Here is a 27,250-nt window from a genome sequence, read left to right as displayed (position 1 = left end):
GATGTGGGATAGAGGCGCCCACCTGCACCCCTGCCCCTGCCCTGCCCTGCACATCGGGATCCCAGGGACAGCAGAAGATCTGAAGGTGCAGAAGCCGATGGAAACTCTGTCCCGAAATAGGCCTGGGGCCCCGGTGGACCCTGGCACAGCTCCTGGCCCTGTGTGTTGGGCAGGGTGTGGAGGCAGTCAGGAGTCACGCAGTGCAGGGATGGGACGCGGTCAGGAAGTTGTTGAGGACAATGCGTCCGCCTGGGTGTGTGGGGCGGATTAGTGCCGTGAGGAGCAAGAGGCAGGGAGACTGGTTCTGTGGCCGTGACCGTCATCTAGGCCAGAGGGCTGAGGCGGGAGCTGAGGCAGGGGCTGCGGGGGGACTGTGGGCACCTGGGGTGCAGTGCCCGAGGAGAGGGAGCGGCTGGGTGGCGCTGCAACGGGGAGCCAGGAGTGTCAGTTACCTGGCTGAGATGTGGAAGGAAGGCTCCTGGAGGAGTCACTGAACTCACAGGTGGGCGCCTCTGCAGGGCTGCGGGGGGAGATTTGGGTACATTCGTGAGTTAGAACCAGGTCAGGGGTGGGGCGGGATGGGGAGTGCCCTTCGTGCCCAGGGGCCTGGGAGCTGCTGGTCAGGGGAGAGTGGCTGCTTTGCAGGGCAGGCTAAGGGGGCCACTGGTCCCACCCCTCAGCAGTCTGAAGGAGATGCAGTGATTCACCCCACACCCTGTTATTTGGCTAATTAATTAGTACCCTCCTCTGAGGCTCAGGCTGGCCTTGGGGAAGTGTACAGAGATGACAGAGCCCTGTATTTAAAGGGTGCCTTTTATGGATGAGGCCAGCAGTCTCCCTGAGGCAAAAGCAGGTGCGATTGTTTCCATTTTGCAGGTGAGAGAGCTGAGCATGGTGGTGGATAGGCACTCTGCCCACTGCGGGCCCCTCTCCCTGTGGGTCACTGCCTGGTGGGGACACTTGGGAGGGGTGCTGAGAAGGCTCCAGTCTGTGTCCCTTTTTTCAGTCAGAAGTGTTTCTTGCAGAAACTGGGCTAAGGTTCCGACTGGGTGGTCCCAGCTGAGGCTGGGCTGGGGTCCCGTGCTCAGGGCGAGGTAGGGGGGTTAGGAAAAGGCAGAGGGAGTGTGTTGGGGCCAGGACCTCAAAGCTGTGGACAGAGGTTGGGGGCCAGGCTTTGGATGCAAAGTCTCTGTCGCAGGCAGAACTCAGCAGGTGCCTTGGGTCTGCACAGGTCCCTCACACTGCCCTTTGGGCAGTTTTAGAAGCTGGTGGTATGAATGTAGATAAATGAGAGGGCCGACTCTCCTTTGGCCTTTCCTGTAGGACACGGGCTGGTCATATAACCGGGCCTCCGAAAACGCACAGGAGGCGGGCTGGGCTCCTGGGGCAGGCTTCCCTGGTGCTGCTGTCCTCCTCACCGCCCTGTCCCCTGCCTTGGTGCCTGCTGACACAGCACTCGCCACGTGCCCTGGTCACTTATCTGCTGGAGCGGGAGGCCCTGGCGGTCAGGATCACGGGGCAGGCCGGGACTCTGCCCTCAAGACTGTCAGCACCCAGGGTTTGAGGGATGGGCCTGGGAAGAACACCCCCTCTTAACCTGCTGGCTTTGAAGACTCTCCCACCCTCGCCCTCGGATCTTGAGTCCCCCTCCCTGATGCCGTCCCCCACCTGCTGGCCTGTGGCTCTGGGGAAGGTGGGGAGGGCACCCCTTCTCTCTGCTAGGCCTCTGGTCTCTGTGTGGGCCCTGGCATGTCACTCTTGTCGCCCTGCCTGACGTCCCACCCCCACACTGGGGCTGCTTTCACGTCTCTGCACTCTCCTTGTTGGTCTCCCTCGGGCCCTGGAGCCTGAGCCCTTGTCATCCTCATGGGAGCATCCCTCACCATGCCAGATCTGGACCGCCTCTGGCCTCCACCTGAGCCCTGCGGCCCGTGCCCTCTGTCCTGTCCTGGGGGGTCAGCCAGGCTTCAGCTTGCTTCCTCCCTGACCCGCCTCTTTCTGCAGACGCCCACGGTCCTGGAGTCAGAACAGACCCGAGAGTCTGCTCAGGAGGTGCTGATCCCAGGCCCCTGTGCCCTCCTGCCCTCGCTGCTGCCCTCTCCAGGTTTCTGTTTTACCTGGGAGAACACAGCAGCAGAGACTTGACCAACTGTGCGGGGCCATCAGAGAGCCCCCGGGCAGCCTGAGAGCTGTGTCCCCAAGGCCAGGCAGGAAAGTGGTTCCTGGAGTGGGGCTGGGCCTGTGCATGTGGGAGACAGGGTCCAGCTGGGTGGGCCACGGGGCCAGCAGGGGCCACCCCAGCCACGACCCCAGCCGTGACCCCCTAGCCTGCAGGCCTGAGAACGGCTGGCAGGTGACAGCACCCGCCTCCTTGACCGTGCTGCTTCCCACTGGCTTGGGTCGAGCTGCTTCTGCCCAGAGGGTCTTTGCTGAGGAAGGGAATCTGGATTCATGGTTGGAGATGGGCACTGGGGTGCGTGGGACACTTGGGAACAGTGTCAGAGTCAGGGTAGAGGAGCAACTGTGCCCCAAGTCCTATCCCCACTCTTTGGGGTGAAGCTTGAGAGGGGACTCTGGTGTGTCTGTGAAGCCCCTGCTGTTCTGGGCGCTGGGCCGTTTAGGGTTGGGAGGTGGGGCCTGCCGTGCACTTGGTGGGGTTCAGGGATGTCCCGTGTGGGCATACAGTCCTGCTCTCCTATAACTGGGTTGCAGAGTGTGTGGGCTCCACGGGCCTGGTTAGGGGCGGACATTGGTCAGAGCAGCCCGCTTCCCCTGGTGCTCAGTGAAAGGCACAGCCCCAGCCCAGGCTTTCAGAGTAGAGTTGGAAAAGATGGCTGAGGGTCTGGTCCCGAAACAGAACCCCAGGGGGTCCCTGTGTTTTGCTGCAGGGGCTTCAGAATGGTGCAAAGCACCCAGCCAGGACGGGCTTGGTTAGGCCACTGGCCTGCCCAGCCCTGGCCGTGCGGCAGGCTGCCACGCACTGCGAGCTGTGTCCTTGCACCGAGCCTCCGAGGAGACTCAGTGATGCTTGCGTTGTTTTCATAATTTACATCCAGGAACTAGGAGGATGGATTGGCTTGTTATTAATGTACTCAGCCTGCTGACCCTGGACTTGGAACTGATTTTCATCTAGACCAGGAGGTGTCATAAATCCCCAGTTCTCGGTGGCAGCAAAAAGCTCCCAGCCACCTGTTGGACCCCGGCCCCATGCTCTGGACTTGGGTCCCCTGCAGTCACAGAAGTGTGGGGTCTCTCGGGGTCGGGCCAGCGTGGACCCCCTTTAAGACCCACAGGCCTCACAGTTTCATCCCGGGAACTTGACGCCGAGTCCTGGTGCCGCAGTCGAGTCCGCGGTCTTGTTTTTGGCTGACTTTGACCTGGGCTGTCCCTGATGCTGGTGGAAAAGCCTGCACGTGTGTCTTCAGGCCTGTCCCGTCCATGGAAATGTTCCCTCGTAAAGCGAGCATTTTAGTGCCAGGCTTGACTGCACAGCTTGTCTGATCAACCTCTTGTTTTCCAGGCAGAGAAACTGATGGCTGGGGCAGGGCTGCCCCAGCCCAGGGTCACCACGGTGCCTCCACATACGCCACGCACAGCCTCCTGCAGCCATATCACCTGTGACCCACAGGTGACTTCTCTCCAGCATGGGTGCCTCGGTCTTTGCAGTAGGCAAGGCCCTGAGAGTTGTCACCTCTGCCCAGTCCTGGGGGAGTGTGGCATGTCCCCCCTTCCCTTGCAGGAGCCGGTCTGGGTCCTCCTGTCTGCAGAGGGTGACGGTCGTCCCCTCTGTCAGGCATAAGAGGCCATGAGGAAAACCTCTTTGCTTGGGAAGCCTGTGTGGGGTTGGAGATTCCTCATGAATATTGTCAGGGTAGTTGGGCTAGCTCTCATTTCCCCCAGGACCTGGACTTCAGTTCCATGCGTGGGGTTATTGCTATCCACGTTTGCATTTATTTCTCCTCTCACGGACTGCAAAGCACTCTCTTAGACATTATCTCATCTCATCCTCAGAATAACCCTGGAGGCGGCGCTTGTTTGTCTCCTGTTTAACACAGAGAAACTGAAAACCAGAGACTGCAGGGTCAGCGAGCAGCGGTGCAGGGCAGGAGCCAGGGTCTCTCTCTGCTGTTTACGCTGGTCCTATCCCCTGCCTCTTCCTTTGATGAACCCAAGCCTGCATCCCAGGCCAGGTCCTGCCGGGTGGGATCAGGGTGCAGCAGTCACTCACCACCACTCCTGCCTTCCTGAGCTGGGGGCTGGGGACCCAGAAACAGGAAGCACGTGGTCTCCTCTCCTCCCTCCTCTTCATCTCTCTTGACCTCCTGCCTGCAGAGGCCTCCACGGATAAGTGCAGGGCAACTGCTCAGCTGAGTGCATGAGTCAGTGTCCTGGGCGGGGGCTGCTGGGAGAGAGCGAGCCCCTGGCCTCCGCGCCAGATGGCCTCTTTCCCACTCTGGGGGGCTGCCTGTGGCCCCAGTGGCCCCAGCACCTGGCCTCACCCTGCCGCGAGGCAAATGTGCAGAGGATGCAGCTCCAGGAGGGTCCAACCCAGCCTGCCTGGATAAGCTTCCAGGTCAAAGCACATGAAGGAAATGGCCCGGACAAGCCGCCTTCGGCTGAAGGTCAGAAGTGTCCAGGCACACCCCAGCCCCCAGAGAGCCTCGTATGTTTTCCCACTTTGGATGAGGAAGGCTCTCTCGTGTCTGGAGAGAGCCTGGGTTTGCCACTAGACGCAGAGCTTTAATTACCGTCTTTAATTACACGACGGTGCCTCTGCCAGGGAGATGTGCTGGGCGACCAGCTAGCTCCTCTCTGCTGGCGAGGCTGGTCCCGCCCCGTCCGCCTAGAAGAGGCCTTGCGCGAGTACACTCACCTCCCAGTGCAGCTTGGCATCCCCTGCCCAGGGGGTCTGACTCCTCCACTGGATCACAGGGACCAGCCAGGCAGAAGCCACGCCAGTGCTTTCCCACCTGCTGCAAAAAATGAATGCCCACTGCCTCTGGGCTGAGCTGAGCTCGAAAACCAAGGAAAGAACAAGCCTTTTCCTGATGCTATGAAAGAAAAGAAAAAGCCAGCACGGAACTGCATCCCCGTGCTCCTGGTGTTACCACGCTGAGCACTGGTCCTTTAGGCAGGCGGGCCATGTCGTGCTAGCCACGTGATACAGGTGGGAGATGAGGGCTCAGGGAGGTGAAGGGACTCACCCAAAGTCACACAGAGTCCAGCACTCTGTGTCTGCAGGCCAGCTTTGGTGGTTTATTTTGTGAGCTCCCTCACCCCCAACTTATCCTGGCAGGGGCTCACCCATTTTGGAGGACAAGGTGCCAGTCCCCTAGTAGGACTGCAGTGAGGGCCAGGGTAACATGCACATAATATGGCAGCAGTGAGGGCCACCCCTGCAGATTTTGGAGGCCAGACCACAGTGGTCTGGATGGGTGAGCCCGGCACTGCAGACAGAAGCAGCCCACCTGGCCTGGGACAGGCCCCCTAGGGGAATCTGCACACAGTACAGAGGAGCGAAGACTCAGGCTGGTCGGCCAGGCTCACTACCCTAACTAACCCTGGGTCAGGCTGAAGGGCAGACCACCCCAACAACCCTGATCCTTCTGTGTCTGCTTGTACTGTGGTCACAGGGGGACAAGGGCAAGGTAGGTAGACAGTGGTGAGTTGCTGATTCCCAGGCCCTGCCCTTGGTCCTAGGGCTGGCGGCCCATGGCCAGAGAACTCCTGCTGTAACAGAGGGCCCCGGCCCGGGGTCTCCTGAAACTCCTGCATCTTTGCCTTGAGCAAGATCTGCCTACAGCATCTTCCCCAGCTTCCTCCCTCACTGTCTTTTCTCTCTCTGTCCACTGCAGGCAGTGGACATCTGTTGTCTCTCTGCCATTCATTCCTGGGGACCTGCCTGGGGGCTGCGGAGGGTCCCAACACTGTGGGTCTCACCGCCAGGGCCGGGTAAATCTTTGAATGGCCAGGTCGCACGGAGCTGGGGGTGGAGGACGTGCAGGGGAAGGATGCTGAGCCACAGCACTCAGGAGCTAATCCCAGCTCCTCTGAATCCTGCTGGGCCTCAGTTTTCCCCTCCCTAAAGTCAGGGCCTCCACCTGACGGTGCGGCAGCGCAGGCACTTGCCTGTCCCAGGGGGCGGCCCTGGGAGCAGTGAGACACACTGGACGCCCAGATCCTGCTACGCTCAGGGTCACCCAGACAAAAGCCTCCCATGCGCTGCGTGTCAGGCTGGCTGCCGTCTCCTGGGAGCCTTTGTTCATTTGTCCCTGGCCGCCGGCAGACATCGCTCCGGGTGTGACATCTGGTGTCGGCAGCCTCCACTCAGCGCCCCGGAAGCCTGTTTGCGAGCTGCAGTCACGCCGGCCTCCCAGGGGGATGTCTTTCCACAGAAGCCCGCTTCCAAATGAGGCCTGATTTCACCATGCCTACTTAAAGGATAATTTTGTGTGTACTTTCAAGGGCTGTCATTTCCATGTGCATCATTAGAGGAAGGATGAGCAGCTCCTGGGGCCCATGCCAGTGTCTTCCCCTGCCTTCCACCCCTGCAGGGGAGCAGGGGAAGGCCTTGGGGGGAGACGGCAGCCCAGCAGGAGAGGTCTGAGAGCTGCCTCCCCGGATTCTGGATCCCGGATTCTGGATCCCGGATCCTGCCCTTGCTCTGGCCCCTGATGAGCTTCCCAGGCCTGGGGGATCAGGTTACCTTCCTGCTCAGACCTTCGCTTTGTCCCACAGATCTACATGCACGCTTCCGCTTCCCGAGCCTCCCTCCAGCCCCCTCCCACACCCGCTTCTCCCCCAGGGCCCACCCTCTGTCCTGTGCCTTGGGTCCCTGGAGCCCAGCCCGGAGGGGGAGGGAAGGTACGCAGGAATGGAAATGGCCTTTCCTGCTCCCTTTGGGAGTCTGGGGGCTGCAGATGTGATAACCAGCTGGCCCAGGGCTCTCTGTGGGAGATGAGCAAACGCCTAGGATTTCGGGGCTCTCTGAGCATGAGCTGTGGTGGGCTTGCAGACAGGCTACATGGCAGCATTTGTCTGGCGGAGGCAGGCCCTGAGTCTCTGGGGTACCTGCGGTTGTAGGATGGTTACAGGTTATGGAGCCCTTTGTGGTCAGGAAGCCCATGCGACAGGAGGGCAGTCGGGCTGAGGACCGCGTTAGGCCCCTGGCCCTGGAGCCTCCCCTGCAGCCCACTGCTAGAACCTGGTGCCTTAGAATTGCGATTCGGAGAGCTCAGGTGGGAAGGTTCTACATCCTCATCCTGTGTCCCTTTACGAGAAGGCGGGGGTGGGGGGGGTGGGTGCTGCTGTGGGTGGGCAGCAGCTGTGCTGCGGCAGATTGACCAGCACCCGGCCGCGGACTCGGCGGAAGAAACGCGACCGTGCTCGGGCCCACCCCTGTCTCGGGGCCCCAAGGCCCTGTTGTCCCTTCTCCCACTTGCCCTTGTCACACGACACACTGGGAAGCTGCTGTCCACCCTGGACACCTGTTGTTTGCCAGACCGGCCAGCTGGCCTCAAGGAGAAGGAGGAGGCTGTGTCGGAGAAGGGCGAGACTGCGGGCGTGGCCCGAGGGGCAGCAGGATAGCCCGAAAAGTCAGCCACAAGAAGAGAGGACTGGGGGGCGGCGCAGGGGGTAGCAGTGGCTCAGGAGAGGTTTGTCCATTTGGTGGTCCTCTTACAACCCCTGGGCCAGTCCCTGGGCTGGGCCCCCAGGCGTTGGACGTAAATGAGGCCCAGGCTACAGTGGGCAGCAGACACGGATCCAGGTTGGGCACCTGGACTTCACTTCACGGGATGAGGACTGAAAGGGATGTTGGGACTGCACAGGTTCGGAGGGAAGAGGAGGCTGGGAAAGGAGCCGAGCCCCGAGGCGGGGGAAGGGGCCTTCCCTGCAGAGGCCTGAGCTGAGCCTGGGGTCACACCCGCTGTCTCAGAGCTGCTGGGCTGGGTCCTGGCGGTCACGCGGGACGGGCTGTGGTGGGAGAGACAGCCAGAGGGCCGCGGGGACCAGGGGGCACACGTGCCTGGGGCGGCTTCACAGGCTGCTTTCACCCCACAGAGGGTCTGGGGCTTCATCCCGAGGCCCGTCCGTCAGCTGCTCTTACCCGAATCGGGTGATTGAGCTCGAGGGACTCCTGCTGATAACGAGGCAGGCTCCGAGGGCCGCTTGAGACACACAGATTTATCCCTTAAAGCCTCTGCTCTCAAAAACCTGGGTCAAGAAAATGAATCCAGGATAAGAAATTGAAGACACGCAGTCTTAGAGCAGCGAGAGCCGGCACTGGCAATGGCTCGAGGGGAATGGGCACATGACTCCGACAGCAGCACCAGCCTCGGGTACCAAAGGACAGACTCCCCCGCCCCCCACCCCGGGCGGTTAAGGACAGCACCTGAAGGAGCTGAGAGCTAAGCCCGGACTTCAAGGCCCTTGGGAGTTGAAAAGAGGAGCTGCTGGCGGGTGGGGAGCAGGCCTTGACCTTGGCCGGATGCCTGCACATCAGCAGACCCTGAATCCGCCCAGCGTTCGGGAGGTGGGGCGGCTGGTGTGGTGCAGACAAGGTCTGTAGGCTCCTGCCTAGGTGTCAGCTGTTGGGAAGCACTTCTGTATCTGAGTACTGTCCTCAGACCAACAGCGCAGGTCCATGCGGACTGAACACCCACATCCAGGATCCCAGGATCCCACCTAGGCATGAGCCTCAGACCCAAGTTAAGGACCCTCTGTCTGAGGGCCAGGCAGGCTTCATGGGAGCCCCAGGCAAGTATGAGGCCTGTGATCCAGACAGGAAACTTAGAAAGCTGATACTGGGTGTGAGGAAGAGGTGGGGTTCAGGTCCCCTTCAAAATGAGATGTTCGGTCACATGGTGGACAGGTAGCCTGGTGGCTTCCCCAGAGGCTGCCCTCCCTGGGCTCCCACCTGCAGACCGCAGCTCCCTGTGTGCACGCAGAGTGGCTTGGCCGCTTTTCAAAACAGCCATTTCGGGTTGTCCGCCACAGAGGAGAATCTCCATCAGCTCCCTGCTCTGCACCCCCCAGCCCCACCCGTACGTCTGATTTTAAACAGCAGGAGCTTCCTGGCAAGCCTGGTTAAGAGGAATTAGTTGCAAATGAAACCCCCAGGAAGCAGAGTGATTTGACCTGTTCTGTGGAATCCTTGGACGGGAGCCAGTGGATGTTGAAAGACATCTGTCTAAGCTGACAGTGATTTGGGCCTCAGACTCACTGATCTGAAGCCATTCCTTCTGGCAGGCTGAAGGGGGCAGGGCGGAGGGTCCCGAGGACATCCACCTTCGGCTCGGATGGGGAGGAGAGACGGGCCCCTTGCCAGCTCCTCCTTGGCATGTAGCGAGGGCCCCTGCGGGTGCCCGTGACTTTCCTGGATAAGCTTGTCCTCCTACTGCCCCCTTCTCTCTGCTCCCCAGCCCCCAGCGCCTCCTGCCACGGATGTACATGATACTGTCAGTGAGGAAGCGCACAGGGCAGGCGCCACCCCTGCGTGGTGGACGTTCCAGTGGGGCCCCTGAGGACCTGTCATCCCCCAGGCTGGGGGCACCCTGTGACCGCTGCCTGCAGATGCGCATGTTTACCCTGGCCGCAGTTGGCAGCAAGACTGGGAAAAGTGGAGCCTCCCTGTCGTCGGCAGCGGCGGGCAGTGCCTGAAATACCAGGCCCAGAGGCTGGCGAGTCTGCCCAGCAGAGGAGTTTGAGGATTCCTCGGGAGGGTGCGGCGGGTGGGGCTCCCCTGGGGAGGCACCTCGCCTCCTCGTCTCAGCAGGAAGAGGATGAGCCAGAGCCCCCTGCGGTCCTGTGGCCTGTGGCCGGCGCCTCCCTCTTGTCGGGGGACATGGGCGAGATCTCAAGTGCGTGGCGGTGTGGCAGCAGCTGTGATGTGACAGCTGCTGCTGTCCCTTCCCATCTCCTCCCCGCCCGGTCCTGAGTGGGGCAGTTTGGCAGCGTCCACTCAGCTGTCACCCATGTCGGTGTTGTAGGCTCCCGGCTGCTGCTGCTGGAAATGCAAGCAGATGAGTTAGTCAATGTAACACTCTAGAAAAAACAAAATTTCCCATCCCGCTGGGAGCGGTGACATCACAATAAAACACAAAGCCCTCGCGGGTGGTGCAAAAACGGGTCCCACAAAGCCTTCTTGCAGCCTTGTTACAGAGTACTCGGGGCCACGTATCGAAACTGCTGAATCCCAAGGTGGACGGGGATGCCCCCGCAGGCACCGTGCAAGGCCGCGATCACGGCTACGTTCTGGTGGAGGCGTGCCGATTGGCTGGTGGCTCATTGGTCCCAGATGTGAGCCAGAACTCGGGCTCGGCTCTGCGCACGTGTGTGTGGATTCCCCTCTTAATGGGGAACATGTGCATGCGGAGTTATGGTTTACAAGCCTCTCGTCTAACCTTCGTCTGGCTCAATTTTATAACAGCCCCATGAAGTTGCTGTTAATATTCTCTCCGAACCACAGCACAGGCTGCCGAGGCTCCCCTGGGGCCAGTCACTCCCTGAGCACCACGCTGGGAAGCGGCAGAACTCATCCCTCTTCTCCCAGTCTCATGCTTACGGGTGTGGCCGACAGGTTCCATGCCTGGGACCCAAGGGGCAGGAATGAACGTTTTTGAATTGCGTTTGCTTTATTCCAGTGTGCTCAAGGTTGGGTGAGGGGTGGGGCGGGAGAGGGTAATATTTGCTCTTCCTTTGTTCCTCGCTGGGGCCTACTGACATCACGGAGCTGTTGGGAAGTGGGCAGCCCAGAGAGGTTGGAGGAGTTGCTGGGTCACCCAGCTCGGTGGCCAGGTGACCCTGAGCCTTTCTCCTCTCTCATGCTATGGTGTTGCTACAACCGTACGTAGCTATGAAGTGTAGTAATGAAGAAGCAGTGTGGAAAAGGAGGATTTCCGTCCCATTGCAGATGCAGAAGCTGCAAAGGGGAAGGGGAGCTGCCTGGCGCCCACTGGGAAAAGTGGGCCAAGCTCCTGGCTCCCAGCCCCTGCCCCACAGGTCCCCTGCACTTCAGACAAGCCTCGTGTTCTGAGTTTTCCTTGGGTTTTTGAGCCGACATCAGCTTCTAGTTGGATGAGAACCCTAAATTCCAGAATACGGGCAGACCCTCTCCACCACGCCAGACTGCAATCCCAGGCTCCTATCTGAGATTCCTCGGTTCTCATCCGTGAGTCCACATTTGTACCGCTGGTTATTTTGGGGTGGGAACTTTATCTTTTCCGTCTCGTACCACTTTGGTTTTCCTGCCTCGCTGGGGTTATATTTTCTGTCTAGCAGTCGCGCTGGAGCTGCCGTATTTTTAGCTTGGTTCGTGTTTCTTCCTGTGATTTCCCTGCACACACACGCACGCTCCCCCAGTTCTCGCTCGCTGGGTCACAAGACTTCGGAAGGGGAGTCCAGCCCTCACCTGGTGCCAGGAGGAAGGAAGGGGAAGAGTTGATGGGTCTTGATGAGCTTTGCCATTTAATTAAGGTTTCCACCTGCTGTCGGCTGAGACACTCCCGTGTGTGTACCTTCTGGGCCTCCTTGCAGGGAAAACCCTCCGACCAGGGTGGGCTGGGGGCTCTGAGCACGATTTACATGTACCTGTACCTACTTGCACACTGATGCCACCAGGACCCTGTGGCTGTCGCTGGCACCTATAGCTTTCGACTCTTCAGGAGCCAGTAGGGGACACTTGGCTGGCAGACCTGTGGCCGATAGACTGACTGTGCTGGTGTCCTTGGGGTCCTATGTACGGTGGCTGGGCAGCAATGAGAATCAGCCTAAAGCCCTAGGAACGTGACTTGCCCAGCCCCCAAACCTGGATGGAATAAAGGTGGTGGGTGGGGGAGGTACAGACCCCTGCTCCCCTCTCAGTAGCCCCCTGCAGCCCCTGCACTGAAGCCGGAGCCTCTTTAGCCTGGTGGCCCATGTGCGGCTGACACGCCTGAGTGGTTTTAGGCTGTGAGTTCTTTAGGGCAGGGACCAGTTTTTATTGATGGGCGAGCAGCTGAAGAATGAACCGGGGGGTGTTGACCCAGCCCTTCCTCTCCCCCTCTAGCCAGGGTCAGGACCCTCGCTCCATCTCTAGAAGCATGGGCAGCCTCTGCCGGTGCAGGCTGTGGGTATGAGCTTGTCTCGCTGCAGGTAATCCCCTCTGATCCGCCCACGGTCTCCACCTGTGTCATCCCTGAGCGCTGCCACCCCAAAGGGCATCCACTTGGTTGTCATCCATCTGAGGGTGGGTTTTGGCCCAGGGCTTGCTGACCAGGGTCAGATGGCAGGGATCACCTTGACATGTGGCTTACAAGAAAAGACATCAAGCCTGAGAGAGGAGGGGAGCTTTGCAGTGATACCCTGGGCCCCAGGAAGCAGTGACGCTGGTCCTCGTGGCCGCGTCTTAGGGAAGTGTTCATCCAGCTCCTCTGTGCGTCCTGAAGATGCTTTGCCTCTATCATAATTAAAATGTGCATCTCAGAGTTAGAAGCCAAGATGTAGTTTGTCCTGAACTTCCTTTCTAAACTTACAATGTGTAGGCGTCATCACAGAGGCGGAAGCCGGCGCTCTAACGGTGGGAACAGAGGTGGGTGAGAGAGCATTGCGGCCCCCAGCATGCAGCCACGAGGACAGCGGGCAGGGCCGCTCCTCACTGCGCCGGTGGCCTCTCCCCTTCCTGTCTCAGCCCCGGTTTCTTCATCCATCCCCGGGTAATGCGATACTCCTGGCATGGTGCCCGGCTCGCTCAACAAGTGCCGTCACCAGCAGTTATAATACTAAAAAGATCAGTCTGCGTGCGCCACGTTTGCAACTTCCTTTTACACACTTATTTAATTATCCCATTAAAAAATATGTGCCGCCGAACAAGCATTCAGCACACAGAGGGAGGGGAAAGGGAGCTCCGCCCCCAGCCGCAGTGAGTCCTAGCAGTTTCTGTGTCTTTTAGGCCTTCACTCATTTGCTTACAGACACACACATCCCTCCGTACCCAGATACACGCTTCTTGTCTACGTAAATCGGGGGTGGGGAGCCTTTTTGCCGCCAAGGGCCATGTGGATATTTGGAACATCATTCAACTTAGAAATGAGCCTGCTACAGGTTTATTGAATGTCAGGTCCTAGCTGTGGACGCCTTGGCAGGGCCAGACCAGATAGTTGCACAGGCCTTGCATGGCCCGCGGGACGGGCGATCCGCACTGCCGGCATAAACACTGTCCTGCCGAGCGCTGTCCTTGCCACGGCTCCCGTGCAAGGCCATCACTTCTTTGGGATGGTGTCCTGATGTGGCTGGGGCCCAGAGTGCTCCGTCATCCATCGCAAACATCCCTGCACGTGTACTTCTGCACGTGGGCCCGGGTACGGCTGTGGAGTAGGTTTCTAGAAGCAGAACTTCCGGCCTTATGGTCTTTAATTTTTATTCAGTCTGCCAACTTTACCTCTGGAAAGGCTGTTGTCAGCCGATGCTCCCTCCAGCAGTGTGGGTGCAGTGCCCTTCCTGAGGGCACACTATCTGAAAAAGCCAGGGTTCACTGAGCCCCTGGAGAGCCAGGTTCTGCGCGAGGAATCCAGGAGCTGTGGCAAGGTGGGTTGCACTTGAACTTGACCCTCGGAAGCTGGGGTGGGGGACTCAGGAGCTGAGCATGCATAATTACCAGAACATGGTAGAGAAGCCTCGAGGCCCCGGGCTGAGGGAGCTGTCACCACTGACAGCAGGTGGGGAGGAGGTGCCGCTGCCGGTGTTGGATTTGTCTCTGAGCCCCTGCACCACCTGTGTGGCATGCCGTGGGACTTCGGTACTTGGTGTCCCAAACAGGGACTTGCATCTGTGGGGCGGACGGTGTTGTCTCAGGCTGGGGCCCTGGGAGGGGAGCCAGGGGACGAGGCCACTACCAAGAAAGAGTTGTCCCGGCTGGGAGCCTCAGAGTGCCGCTGCTCACTGTTCCGGAGGGTGATGACCCCTCTCAGCCAAATCGCATGCCTTCAGGATGCCTTCTTAGGGCCCGTGGAGGAGCTGTGCTCCCCAGCAGAGGCCTCTGTTCTCCAGAACTTTCCTTCCACGTGATCCTCGGGGTGGCAGTGTAGAGGGGCCACCTGACAGCTGGTGACGGTAACTGTGGACACAGGCAGCCCTCAGGGCCCCTGTTGCTGCGTCCTTGGGTCACCTTCCCCACTCCTCTTTAAAACCAACCGGAAACACCGTGGGGCGGGGGGAGGGTTCATGCTGTGACAGTGGGGCTGGAGAGCTGGCGGGGGAGAGTCAGATGGTGAGGCGCCCGCTCCGCAACTGTGCCGATGCCGATCCTCGCCCTGGCTTTGGCCAGGGCCCTGGATTCTGAGCATCCCCTGTCTTTCCCCTGGTGATGCAGAGACCGGCGCTGCCTGCCAGGAGCCACCTGCAGTCAGAACCAAAGAATGCGAGGGTTTTGTGGGCCTTGCTGTTAGTCTTTCTCGTTAAATTTCAGTGGGACCTTGGCAGGTGGGGGCTCCCGCTGAAGCCCCTGGGCTCACCATGGCGTTGCTGCCGTCAGGTCTCCTGGGAGAGGACTTGCAGGTCCTTCTTGGAGGACTGCTGAGCAGCTGGGGCCAGGAGGAAGAGTGACAGTCATCCCTGCCTTGTGATAAAGGGGTCTCCTCATAGAGGTTTTTCTCTTCTGTGTTGATCCAGTCTCTGCAGAAACTGTCCCTCCCTCTCTCCCCCTCTCCCCCTCTCCCCCTCTCCCCCTCTCCCCCTCTCCCCCTCTCTTTCAAGTCAATTACACAGAGAGAGAGAGAGAGACTCTTCCATCCGCCAGTTCACTCCCCAGTTGGCCGCAATGACAGGAGCTGCACCAATCCAAAGCCAGAAGCCCGGAGCTTCCTCCGGATCTCCCCCCACCCCCACCCCCCGGTCACACGTCTTTAACGTAGTGCATTTGTAGAAAAAGGCAGCTTCCGTTCCCAGGCGTGCGCTCGTCCTCCGGCTTTATATCATGATTTAGAAGATGTGACGGTAACTGTGGACAGACATTATTGCCTAAATATTATTCTATACATTTCCATCAGTGTTCAGGAAAACACTTTCAACCGCTACTTAATTTACACCATAATTAATGGGTTACAGCTTTAGCTCGTTGGCAATTTTGGAAGCAATATTTTTGAAAGCTATGGATGTCCCTGATGTCCGCTTAAACTGGACCCCATTCAGAGACAGTCTTGGCAGCTTGCACACCTCCATTTCCCACTGCACGAGGTTCTCTGCGTGCCCATCGCCGTGGACACAGGAGAGCAAGAAGCGCTCCCTCTGCTCATAGTCGCAGCTGTTGGCGTCCAGCCCTTTGCAGATCTCCCGCATCATGTCGCTGGGGTCCATGGAGCTGGTGGTCTTCATGCTCCAGGTGAAGCGCAGGGAGCGAGGTTTTGCTTCTTTGTTCTCACCCTTTTGCTCAGCAGATACGTTGCGACTCCTTGTGAGTTTTGAAGTTAATTTACTAAAAAGGTTAGTGGAGCCTCGGCTTCGGGTCTGGGACAGTGGTATGGCTTCATGGGACAGGCTGGGTGAGGCAGGTGGGCCATTGTATGCTGCAGTTCGCCGCTCCCGGGGCTGGCTGTGGAAAGTGCTACGGGTGGTAGTGCCTCTTGGGAAGCGGATTCGATCCGGAGTGGCTGCACTGCTAATACTGGGGACCTCTGGTCAGGGATAGTGCTGTTCTTTGCCATTCTGAATCACTGAGTGTCTATCAGCTGTGGTTCTCTCACTGCAGACCTAAGTATTTCGCCGTGTCATTCCACCAGGGGAATGCGTGCAGGGGCCCAAGGACTTGGGCCATCTTCCACTGCTTTCCCAGGCTATAGCAGCCAGCACTCGAACCAGTGCCCATATGGAATGCCAGCACTACACACGGCGGCTTTACCCGCTATGCCACAACGTTGGCCCCCACAACGTTCCCCTTAAAGTGGGGAACAGACAAGCAGCCAGTTCAAGGACTGTGCGTAGAGGCATGCATTAGTTAGGGTTCTCCCGAGACCCAGGACAGCGCGTGTGCATGTCTGTGTACATGCATGTGCGTATACATACATGTGCGTGTGTGTCTGAGTTAGGACTTGGCTCCAAGAATTATGGAAGCTGGTGAGTCCCGCCATGGGGAGGTGAGTTTGCAAGCTAAGACAAGGAGAGCCGTTTAGTTTCCAGACCCAATCTGAAGCCCTGAGAACCACGAGAGTCATGGGTGTGGTTCCGGTCTGATGGCAGGAAGGAGGCCACTGTGCCAGTTCAGAGGCAGGCAGGGGAGTTCTCTTACCCGGGAGAGAAGACAGGGAGGGGCCCTGCCTGCTTGGTTCTGTGCAGGCCTTCAGTGGATTGAGACTGACACGTGGCGGCAGGTGGGAGGCGATTTGCTTTGTTGTCTACCCGTGTAAACACTGGCCTCACCTCAAAGCACCCTCACGGAAACACCCACTGTAATGTTTGACCGAGTAGCTGGGTACCCCTTACGCCATCCCAGTTGATGCAGAAAACAAACCATCCTGGGTGTGGTTCAGTTTTGGAGAAGTTTGCGGCAGATGGCTAGGATGTCAGTGACGTCCACACGTGGGATGGGTGCTCTTAGAGAGGTCCCCTTCCTCCCTCACGAGCCGGCACCACGGCCCCATGTGTGACCATCCATTCTTCAGAGAGACTCGAGGGACTGTGCTGTCAGAAGGGCCTCTGACATCATCTGGTCGGACCCCTCTCGCCTCCCCTGCAAGGCATCTCAGCACCAGTGTGTTGGGCAGTTCACCAAGGCTACAGGGCCGGTGAGCAGAGGGCCAGGCTGGTCCCAGGCTGGCAGTCTCATCCTCACGCTCCAGTAGGCTAAGGTTGTCTACAAGTCCCTGGGAGGCCTGACTCCTCTCTTGAAGCAGTTCCAGAGGGAGGGAGGCCAGGCAGAGAGCTCGCCAGATATCAGCAAGTCACTTCCGCCAGGGCAACTGCACTGGGCACAGGGCATGGTGCCAGCAGCACCCCCTTGGTGTGAACCAGTGGCTCTGTAGCCAGCCCCAGGTGTGCAGGTGGCAAGGGGGAGGGCAGGGTAGTGCCCAGGAGAGGTCCTGGCCCTGCCCTGGGAGGCAGGCCCCCGCACCTGCTGCCGCTGTGCAACCATTGACTCGTGCCAGCAGGTGCAGGGGCCCAGCAGCCTGGTGGCTGCCCCTGTAAGCATCTAGAATGTGCTGACTCCATCTCTTGTAGGCCGTCCTTTCTCAGGCTCTTTGCTTTCCTTCAAGTATGACCATGTCAGGACCTGCATGTGGTTCTCATAAGATAACCTCCCCATACACATGCAAGATGACCCCGTGACCCTGCCAGATGAGCAGCGAGACAACAGAGGGGGCGTGGCTTGCCCGGCATCCCTCAGCTCTCTGGGTCTAGGTTCCTCCAGGGCTTGCTGCCCGCGCTGACCAGTGTAGGCATCTGCACAGGTGAGGGCATGGGCCCTGGAGCCAGGCTGTCTACTCCTGGCTCACTCCGCGGCCATCCTTACAATGCTGGCAACCTGGAGATCCCACCTCATAAAGATGCTGTGAGAATTAAAAGAGCAGCTGGAGGCACTGCACATGGCCCCTGCCCCAGGTGCTCAGCTTGTCCGAGCTGAAGGCGTTGTGTCAGTCAGGTGGGGAGGGGCCCGTGTGTGTTTCAGGGGCTGGATGCGAACGCACAGGTTGACTGGTTCTGCGTGAAAGTTGTCCCCTGCGGTGGGATCGCATTAGAGTGGGCGCCAGGAGCTCACCATGCCTGGCAGACTAGAAGGAGGCACGAGTGTGGGGCCAGCCTTGCACAGGCCATGCCGTCAGTATCCGCACAGCTGGCTGTATTTGCTGAGGCCCTGGCCTCTCTGCCATGTAGGGAGGTGGGCGATGTCCACCCTGAGGCTGCCAGTGCCAGCCTGGGCCACCCTGGCCGCTGCACCTCCTCCCCGTGGGAATGCCAGTGTTGCCATGTTTCAGGCTCTTTCCAAGAACGTCCTCTTCTGCAGAGCCCTGGGCGTCCTCGGCCCACTTGTGGGAAGGGTGGAGGCCTGACAGGCCAGCTCCAGCATTATCAGCGGCCAGTGGCCATGCCCTGAGTTTCCTGCCGACTTCTAACAGGGCTGTGTGTGTGTGTGTGTGTGTGTGTAAGCAGAAACCTGATTACTTAACCTCAGAAGCCCTCCAAGCCTCCTCCCCTCCACAGCCGCCCTTGTGCTTGTCCTGCCTCGGTCGCCTTTGTCCCCACCTCTCCTATCGGATATATTTTTCGCCCAAGTCTGCCATTCGCTGTTTGTGACACTACCAGGCTCCTCGGTGTTCCTGATCTTCGAGGGGGCTCCTTGTGTAAGGACATGAGATCCTACGACTTGCCACCTCCTCCATGAGGTCTTTGTAAGTCCTTAGGACTGAATTTACTTTCTGCCTCCACCAAGCTGCCGGTGCTCGTACACGGGATGATAGCCGGAGCAGTTACGCCCAGCATAGACTCTGCACCTGTCAGAGCCTCATTGTCTGCACTGAAGACTGCACTGTGTGTTAAAAATCCTTTATCCAGAACAGGAGGGCCTTTTTCTATTCCATTCTGGAATATTCGCATACACACACACACACACACACACACAGTGAGCTATCTTAGGGATGCTATCCTAGTCTAAACCTGAAATTTATGTATGTCTCATACACACCTTATACACACACCTGAGGGTTATTTTACACAGTTGTTTGTTTTTTTTTTTTTTTAATACACCTGCATTTTGGCTGTGTCCTGTCACATGAGGTCAGCGTTGAATTTTCCTCTCATGGCCTCATGTCTGGACCCAGAAAGCTTCGAGTGTTGGAGCATTTAGGATTTTCACATTTGGGACGCTCACCTGCCTACCTCTTGTCGCTGCGTCTCAGGGCTGAATAATTTCCTCCCAGTGCCCAGGGCAGCGCCGGGTCCTCCATGGCTCCTGTTGCTAACTCCGAGTTTACAGAGGCAGCATTCTAATTCTCCTGCTAAACCATGAGTTCTTTGAACAACAGAAACCTGGTCCAGCGCCGCATGGCTACCCAGCCTCTGACCCTGGGGCTCCATGGCTGTTTGAGGAATAAAACCAGGCAGGTTGCCTACACCATGTTTTGCAGTCAACCTAGAAACAAACAGCTGTCTCCCTAGGGAGTGGCTTATTTAAAAGGAGGCCCAGTCTCTCCCTGCGTGGGCCCTCAGCAGCAGTGAGTTCACCCCAGTGAGTCTCCACGGGGGACGGCGCCAGGACCCGGCCTCTGCACGCAAAAGCGGTCACTGGAAGATGCAGAGTGACAGGCTGGGCTGACGCGGTGGTAACCGTGCGGCCACCTAGGCCTGCGTGGCCTTGTTCGCTGTGATGAAAGCACATGTGTTGGCAGCAGGTGCGGGGGGAGGCAGAGTCTCCCCTCTGGTGCTTCAGTCCAGAGGGGGCTCCCGAGAAGTCCCTGGCCAGGTGGGTGAAGGAAGGGAGCAAACTCAGGCTTGCTAACTGCACAGCCGGGCCTTTCCCTCACCCCAGGGCCGAGCACAAGAGAGCAGGCGGGGAGGATTTGCCAAGGAGCAGCCACCCAGCCGCTGTGTATGGCCATTGTTCCTGCTCCACGCCCCTGCTTCCGCAGAGCTCACCCTCTGTGGCTTGGGTGTTGCTGTGCTTGCCTGGAAAAGAGATGGCACAAGAACTCCAATTAGTCAGTCTCCTGGCTTCTGGACAGCTCCGGAAACGACTAGCGGGGGCAGGGGTGCTCCTGCTTGTGTTGTGTGTGAGTTGGGCTGTCTCCAGGCTCTGCCCTGCCCTGCCCTTGCTGGCCTACAAAGGGCATGCATGGGAAGCTGCTGTCTTAGGCTGCCCATCCTCAGCCTCTGAGGGGCCCCTGAATTCACACACCCATCACAGCACCCGGTCAGCAGGGAGGGCCTTTCGCCAGCAGCTGTCTGAACAGTTCGCATGCCTGTCTGCTGTGGTGTCCTGGAAGCTGGCCTGGCGGCGGCTTGTACACAACAAACATCAGCCACCACAGCTCCTGGGAGGCTCCTCGCTCAGTCTGGTGCTACTGTGATTTTTATTTTTTTAATTTAATAGTTACTTATTTGAAAGGCAGAGCACCAGAGAGTACAGGAGAGACAGAGACGAGATCTTCATCCTCTGGTTCACTCCCCTGGATGACTACAACAGCCAAGGCTGGACCAGGCCAAAACCAAGATTCAGGAACTCTATCAGGGTCTCCCACGTGGGCCACCTTCCGCTGCCTTCCCAGGCACATTAGCAGGAAGCTGGATCAGAAACGGAGCAGCTGACTTGAACCAGCACTCTGATATAGGATGCTGGCGTCACAGTTGACAGCTTAACCCACTGTGCCAACATGCTGGCCCCAAGCGTTTGATTTTCTTCTAAACTCCTTGCTGATAAAAGATACTATAAATTATATCATGTATTTATTTAGATGGGTGTCCATTTTCTATCAAAATACAAATTTGAGGCTGTCCATCATGTCCCAAACATATCAAGGCTATTAGGAAAAGAATAAAAATCCATCTAGAAGAAAGGGCAGATGAATGCACCCTTACCTAAGCTGTCACAGCTACTAAGGTTCCCTGTCACAGTTAACTCAGCTTCCTGGCAGCGGAGCAGGGAAAAAGAGACACACAGCAGAAGGTCTCACACGTTGCTGCTGGCAGGGCAGAACGGAGCAGCCACTCGTGCTCGTATCCTAGCATACAGGAGCCAAACTACAGGTCGAGCATCCCAAGTCTGAACACTCCACGTCCAGAATGCTGCCCCCGTTCTGAGACTCGGAAATGTTGGAACCCTTCAGAGTTCAGCTAAGGGACACTCAGCCTGTACCTGGGATTGGGAAAGTAATATCCCTGCAGAAATCTGCACGTGAGTATAACAGCTTTACTTACAGTGCCAGAACTGGGAAGCAACCAAGATGTCTTTCAGTAAGAGACTGGATAATATACTTCGGTGTACCCAGACCATGAGGTACTATGGAGCACTAAAAAGAAATGAGCCAGGGCAGGCATTTGGCACAGGGGTTAAGCCACTACTTGAGATGCCCACAGCCCACATCAGAGTGCCTGGGTTTGAGTCCCATCTCTCTTTCGGCTCCAGCTTCTTTTGTTGTACACCCTGGGAGGCAGCAGGTGACGGCTGAAGCACTTGGCTCCCTGCCACCCACCTGGGAGACCTGGAGTGAGTTTCTGGCTCTTGGCTTTAGTCTAGTCTAGCCCTGGCTGTTCCAGGCATTTTAGGAGTGAACCAGCATGTAGAAGATCCCTCTGTGTCTCTCTCTATATATATATCTCTGTCTTTCAAATAAATTAATATTTTTAAAAACGAGCTATCAAGGCATGACAAGACATGAAAAGACATAAACTTAAATGTATGTTACTAAGAAAAAAAAGCCAATCTGAAAAGCTGTATACTGTATGATTCCAACTCCGTAACATTCAGGAAAAGAACAGCAGTTGCCAGGAGTTGGGGTGAGGGATGAAGGGTTTCAGGGCAGTGGGGCTGCACTGCAAGACACCGTGAGAGCAGACACGCGTCATCATAAAAACCCTGATGTCCACCGTGGACTCTGGGTGATGAGGCTGTGTCGGTGCACCAGTCACAGGGTGGGCATGTTGCTAACGGGTCGGTGTGCTTGTTTGGACCAGGGACCATCAAAAAGTTTGTGGGAAGAGGGAGCTAAGAGGTCAGTTTATTTAGAGGCATGCAAGTTTGAAGTCCGCACATAGCTCTTCCACAGTATGCATTTTCCACTAACTTTAATCCCTCTCAATTTCACTGTGTACCTAAGACTTCTTTAAAATGTAAAGTCTGTGTTTGAAAAAAGGGATGCCAGTGCCGAGCAGAGCTGAAGCCCGGGGCATCTCTAAGCCCCCAGCAGACCCACTCAAGAGGCTCCGGGTGGCACCCGGCTGGTCCTGGCTGCCTTCTGCAGCCCCTGCCTTGTCTGTTCCCAAGGTCAGGCCTCTGCACGGCCACAGGAGCAGCGCACCTGCCCAGGCCTTGCTGACGTGCTCTGATTGCAGGGAAAGGGCCCCGTTTTTCCGTCCTTGCTCCCCACGTCGTCCCACTTGAAAACCTTTGTGCTCCCGAGTTCAGCGGAAATCCCCACCCTGTCAATTTAATGTTTCTGCTCGCTGCCTAAGAGGCGTGAAAACACAGCCTGCCACCCAACATTCAAGGGCGTTTTCCTTGAGCGTGTAGATGGTGATGCCCCAATAACTTGTGACTTAAAACAGATGGTCGCCAGCGCCGCTGTCAGGTCAGTCTCTGGGCCGTCACAGATCGGCCTGGCTAATGAGGGGGACGGGCCTGGGCGTTAGGCCGCAGACAGCGACGTCCACTGAGCTGGCCTGGTGAGGTGGCCCTCTCCTGGGAGAGGAGCTGCCCCCTGAATAGGGCTCTCCCCTCCAGCAGCGGCAGCTACTTCCTGAGGCTGCACAGCTCCGGGAAGGCCGCCCTGCACAAAATCATATTTACTTTCACCTGTTCCTGGCTTAATTACATGTTTTTGCTTTACTAACATCTTTATTCATTATTTAAAACAATTTTCAGAAATAACGACGCAATAATCCCCTCCCCGCCGTGCGGCAGCTGTTTGCCACGCTGTCTCGGGCCCGCACCCCTTTATTCCAGCTTGTCGGTACTCAGCAGGGTTTGGACGTGGCGGGCGAGATGTGTGGTGCGGCATTCCCCTGGGGTGTGGCGGTGCCGGGGACCTGCTCAGAAAGCCTGCACGATCCACTCTGCCCTCGACACACGAACACTCTCATATTTTACTTTGCGGTTTAGCATAATTTCATGCACGCTCTGCCGCGTAGCTCCATAATCTTCCAATTTATCATTTTAATGGCTGCTTAATATTCCATCCAGTTAACGTGCCATAATTTACTTAACTGTTGCCTATTGTTGGGGCCTTAATGAAAATTTGAATTCACCGTGTAATACAAGGGAAGGCTGGATGGAGTGATTGCCATCGGAACAGCCCTGCCCTAACCGCACGCGTTACCAGCCTGGCTTTGGTAGCGTGCAGATGCTGCTGGAACAGTGAATCTTGGAGGAGAGGGGTGTGCGCAGGTCCCTCTGACCCAACAGCACATCTGTCTACAGCACGTGTTTTCCTGTTGGGCTGCTGTTTGCATGGGATGCTCATCTCTCCTGGGCACGGTGCTTTCTCCCTGGAATCTGGGATAAGGAGTGGCTTCTGGCTGTTGAGTTCTGCTTCGCTTATCCCACCCACGCCTGCCGAGCATCTGTTCAGGACAGGGCTCTGAGTGAGAGTGTGGCAAATGTGTGTGTGAATCGCTGCGTGGTGCTGGCCTGTTTGCGAGCAGGACGGTGTTTTACCCAGGGCAGGGCCTCGCCAGCTGTCTGTCCAGCAGCCACAGCCCTGGGAATCCTCCCGACAGCAGGTGACACTTCAGAGCCAGGGGGTGAGCAGTGCTGACCGCCAGACCTCTGCAAAGCAGCTCCGTGGAGACGTCAGTAGATTTACTGATTTACAGTATGTTGGGGTTTTTTTCCTTAAGATTTATTTTATTTATTTGAAAGACAGAATTGCAGAGAGGGAGAGAGATACTCAGATCATCCATCTTCTGGTTCATTGCCAAGATGGTCACAATGGCCAGGGTGGGCCAGGCCAAGGCCAGGAGCCAGGAACTCCATCTGGGTCTCCCATGTGGCTGGTCCAAGGACTTGGGCCATCTGCCTTTGCTTTTCCAGGAGCATTAGCAGGGAGCTGAATCGGAAGTAGAGCAGCCAGGACTCAAACTGGTGCCTCTATGGGTTGCTGGTGTCGCATGTGGTGGCTTAACCTGGTATACCACAGCACCGGTCCCTATAGCATCTTCACCTTAATGTAGCAAAGTTCTACCTTGGTGTAGTTCTTGTTTCTCATCACCTCTTCCTCCCTCTGCACAGAAAATGCCAGGCTTCTCACTTGGCCCAATAGAAGTCACGTTTTGCCAAGGTCTGGGGTATCTCACAGAGACGTGATTTTAGGGCGCCTGAGAATCACACTGTGAGGGTTTTCCCTTTTCACTCTGTCTAGAGAGAGAAAATTATTCTTTGCCAAGCGAAGTGTCTCCCCCCAGCTCTCCAGCCCTTGCAAATCTCCCTTTTCAGCAGGGAAAAAAGCAAGTCCCTGGCCCCCTCCCAGCAAGCACCACCGACTGGTTTTGTTCTCATTCATTCTTTGTATGTGAAGCATCTGTTTTGTTTCACGGGGCACGGGGGGCAGGGCGGGGGTTCTTATGTGCCCTCTGAGCTGGCCTTGGATCATAAAGCCCGGCCTAAAAGCTCTGTTCTTGCTCAGAAGGGCTTTGTCCCTCCCAGCTCGCATTAGCTGTTCCTCAAGGCACATACCCCGTGTGGGCTTCTGCCATGTCCTTAAGCCATCAGGACTCCTGATTGAGGGAGCTGAAAGGGCTCAACTCTCAACACCCCCCAACACACATTTAATGAAGTCTCACTTCCACACCCTCACCTCCTTGTGCAACCTCGTGAGTGTGTCAGTGCCACCTCCTTGGACCTGGTGTTCTAGCCCAGGTGGACAGTGAGCACCCATCCAGTGGCATGTTCCTCAGCCTTAGCCAGAAGGGGTTCCAGCACGTGCTGCTGCAACACGCAAGAAACTCAGAAACATCACACTAAGTAAGACTAGCCTGGGGCCGATGTTGTGGCGTAGCAGGTGAAGTTGCTGCCAGAGATGCCAGCATCCCATATCCCGGCTGCTCCACTTCTGATCCAGCTCCCTGCTAATGCTCCTGGGAAAGCAGTGGAAGATGGCCCAAGTGCTTGGGCCTCTGCCACCCACATGGGAGACCCAGCTAAAGCTCCTGGCTTCAGCCTGGTTCAGTCCTAGCCACTGTGACCATCTGGAGAGTGAACCAGTGGATTACAGCCTGCTCGCTCGCTCGCTCTCCCTAATTCTTTCAATTAAAATAAATAAATATTTGAAAGAAAGAAGCTGTCACAGCTGCACAAATACCAGATTCCACTTGTAAGAGGCAGTTGGAGGTCCAGCGCTGTGGCTCACTAGGTTAATCCTCCGCCTGCGGTGCCAGCATCCCATATGGATACCAGGTTCTAGTCCCGGTTGCTCCTCTTCCAGTCCAGCTCTCTGCTGTGGCCCGGGAGGGCACTGGAGGATGGCCCAAGTGCTTGGGCCCTGCACCCGCTTGGGAGACCAGGAGGAAGCACCTGGCTCCTGCCTTCGGATCGGCGTTGCTCCGGCCATAGCGGCCATTTAGGAGGTGAACCAACAGAAGGAAGACCTTTCTCTCTGTCTCTCTCTCTCTCTCACTGTCTAACTCTATCTGTCAAATAAATAATAATAATAATAAAAAGAGGCAGTTGGAGTGGTCAGAGTCAGACGGGAAGTACACAGGCATCCAGAGCTGGGAGGGGGCTGGGAAGTCAGTATTTAGTGATGGAGCTTCTGTTTGGGAAGACGATACAATCCGTGAGGCAGACAGGAGCAGCAGTTGTGCAGCCTTGCGAGTGCATCCATGCCACTGAATCGCGCCCTTTGTTGAGGCTAAAATGGTGAATGTCACGTACATCACCACAATAAAACCTCAAGAAGGTGGTGAGCATGTTCCTCCATTTGCACGCCCGGTCCTCCCACAGGCCATGCCGGCCCCTCCTGTCGGCTGCCAGGCCATCCCGTTCCTGCCAGCGGGCCCCAATCCCCGGTACCTGCAAGGGTTCTGGCAGTCGGGCACCTGTGGGCTTCCTGAGAGCAGCCTAGCCAGCCAGCCAGCCTTCCCCGCATCCCCAGCACGGGCCCTGCACACAGCGGTGTCACGAGCCAAAGCGAACCACGTTTCCTGCCGCGACCAGGAAGCACCTGATGCATGTCCTAGCGTCCGTCTCTCCAGCACTGCTGTCTCCCAGGACAAGCAGCAGCCAACATGAATGTCCCGGCTGGGGCCTCGTCCAGAGGGGTGCTCATTCCCCAGCCCACCCAGAGCCAGGCCTTAGCCTCCTGTCCGGAACATTGCAGGCATCCCTTCCTCCTTCAGAAGCGAAACGGATGCCTCCAAAACCTGGGGCTGTGTAGGTCTGTCAGATGACAGCCTGGTCGGGGCGGGTTCTGGGGCAGGGGAGAGATCCATGGAGCTTCGCAGGGGAAAAAGAGCCATCTGCGATCTCACTGGGGAGATCCTTTGCTTGTTGGTTCTTTGAAGTGAGTATGTGAGTTGGGTGGGAACTTGGGGATCGTTTGACCCAGTCTCCTTCTTGTACAGCTGGGGACTGCCTCAGGGGGGAAGACCAACCCCCTACTCAACTGTCGATCAAGAGAACTGGGCAGGTGTCAGAGCAAACCTGTGGCTTCATGGTCACGTCTGAGCCCGCCCTTTAAGACTGAGATCGGGGCCAGCGTTGCAGCACAGTGCTTAGGACACCGGCATCCCATAACGGAGTGCCAATCAAGTCCCAGCTACTCGGTTTCCAATCCAGGTCCCTGCTAATGCACCTGGGAGGCAGAGGTGATGGCTCAAGCACTTGAGACCCTGCCACCCAAGTGGGAGACCCAGATGGAGTTCCAGGCTACTGGATTGAGCCTGGCCCAGCACTGGCTGTTTCCGGCATTTGGGGAGTAAACCAGCAAATGGAAACTTTCTCTCTCTCTCTCTTGTTCTCGCTGTGCCTTTCGGATAAGTAACTAAATGTTTCTTTTTTTAAAACAAAAAAGACCGAGCTCCATGGGTTGACGCAGGCAAGGCCCTGAGCCTGTGGTCCTTGTGCACAAGTGAGAGCAGGGCGCCACTTTCATGGGCAGGAGAGCTGTAAACCTCAGACAGGAGCCTGTTCCCCTCCAGTGCTGGCCTCCCTGGCCGCCGGCGGCTCTGAACTCCGGGTGTGCCCTGGTGGGGATCCCCGGGGAGGAAGCACATGCTACACGCCCATTACATCTCTGCTTCCTTCCTTTTGGCCTGCAGAATTCCAGAGGCAGGAAAGTGTCCGGTCCCAGCACAAAGGCATCCAATTATACGACACCCCTTATGAGCCCGAAGGCCAAAGCGGCGACTCGGACTCGGAGAGCACGGTGAGCCCCCGGCTGCGCGAGAGCAAGCTGCCCCAGGACGACGACAGGCCTGCCGACGAGTACGACCAGCCGTGGGAGTGGAACCGGGTCACCATCCCGGCCCTGGCAGGTAGGGCCCCGCTAAGCGTGCACCATGGGAAAAAGGGTGTCTGTGCAGCCGTCTCCCCCTGCCCTGCCACAGGCTCTGGGGCTTCTACCAGCTGCATGGGCTG

The 27,250-nt window shown here is 57.5% G+C and overlaps 1 protein-coding gene across 1 annotated transcript in view; it reads left to right on the top strand.

Annotated features, from left to right (window-relative positions):
• The window catches only part of SHB (SH2 domain containing adaptor protein B), a 119,510-nt gene that overhangs the window by 55,948 nt on the left and 36,312 nt on the right, over window positions 1–27,250 (top strand). Inside the window, exon 3 of the mRNA XM_002707961.6 lies at window positions 26,932–27,147. Coding sequence (XP_002708007.3) covers window positions 26,932–27,147 — 216 coding nt within the window. The remainder of the gene's footprint in view (window positions 1–26,931; window positions 27,148–27,250) is intronic.

The sequence above is a fragment of the Oryctolagus cuniculus genome, chromosome 1 (genome assembly GCF_051225735.1).
Source record: "Oryctolagus cuniculus isolate XC-2025 breed Fujian yellow rabbit chromosome 1, ASM5122573v1, whole genome shotgun sequence".
Taxonomy (NCBI): Eukaryota; Metazoa; Chordata; class Mammalia; order Lagomorpha; family Leporidae; genus Oryctolagus; species Oryctolagus cuniculus.
This window is presented reverse-complemented; position numbering and strand designations above follow the sequence as displayed.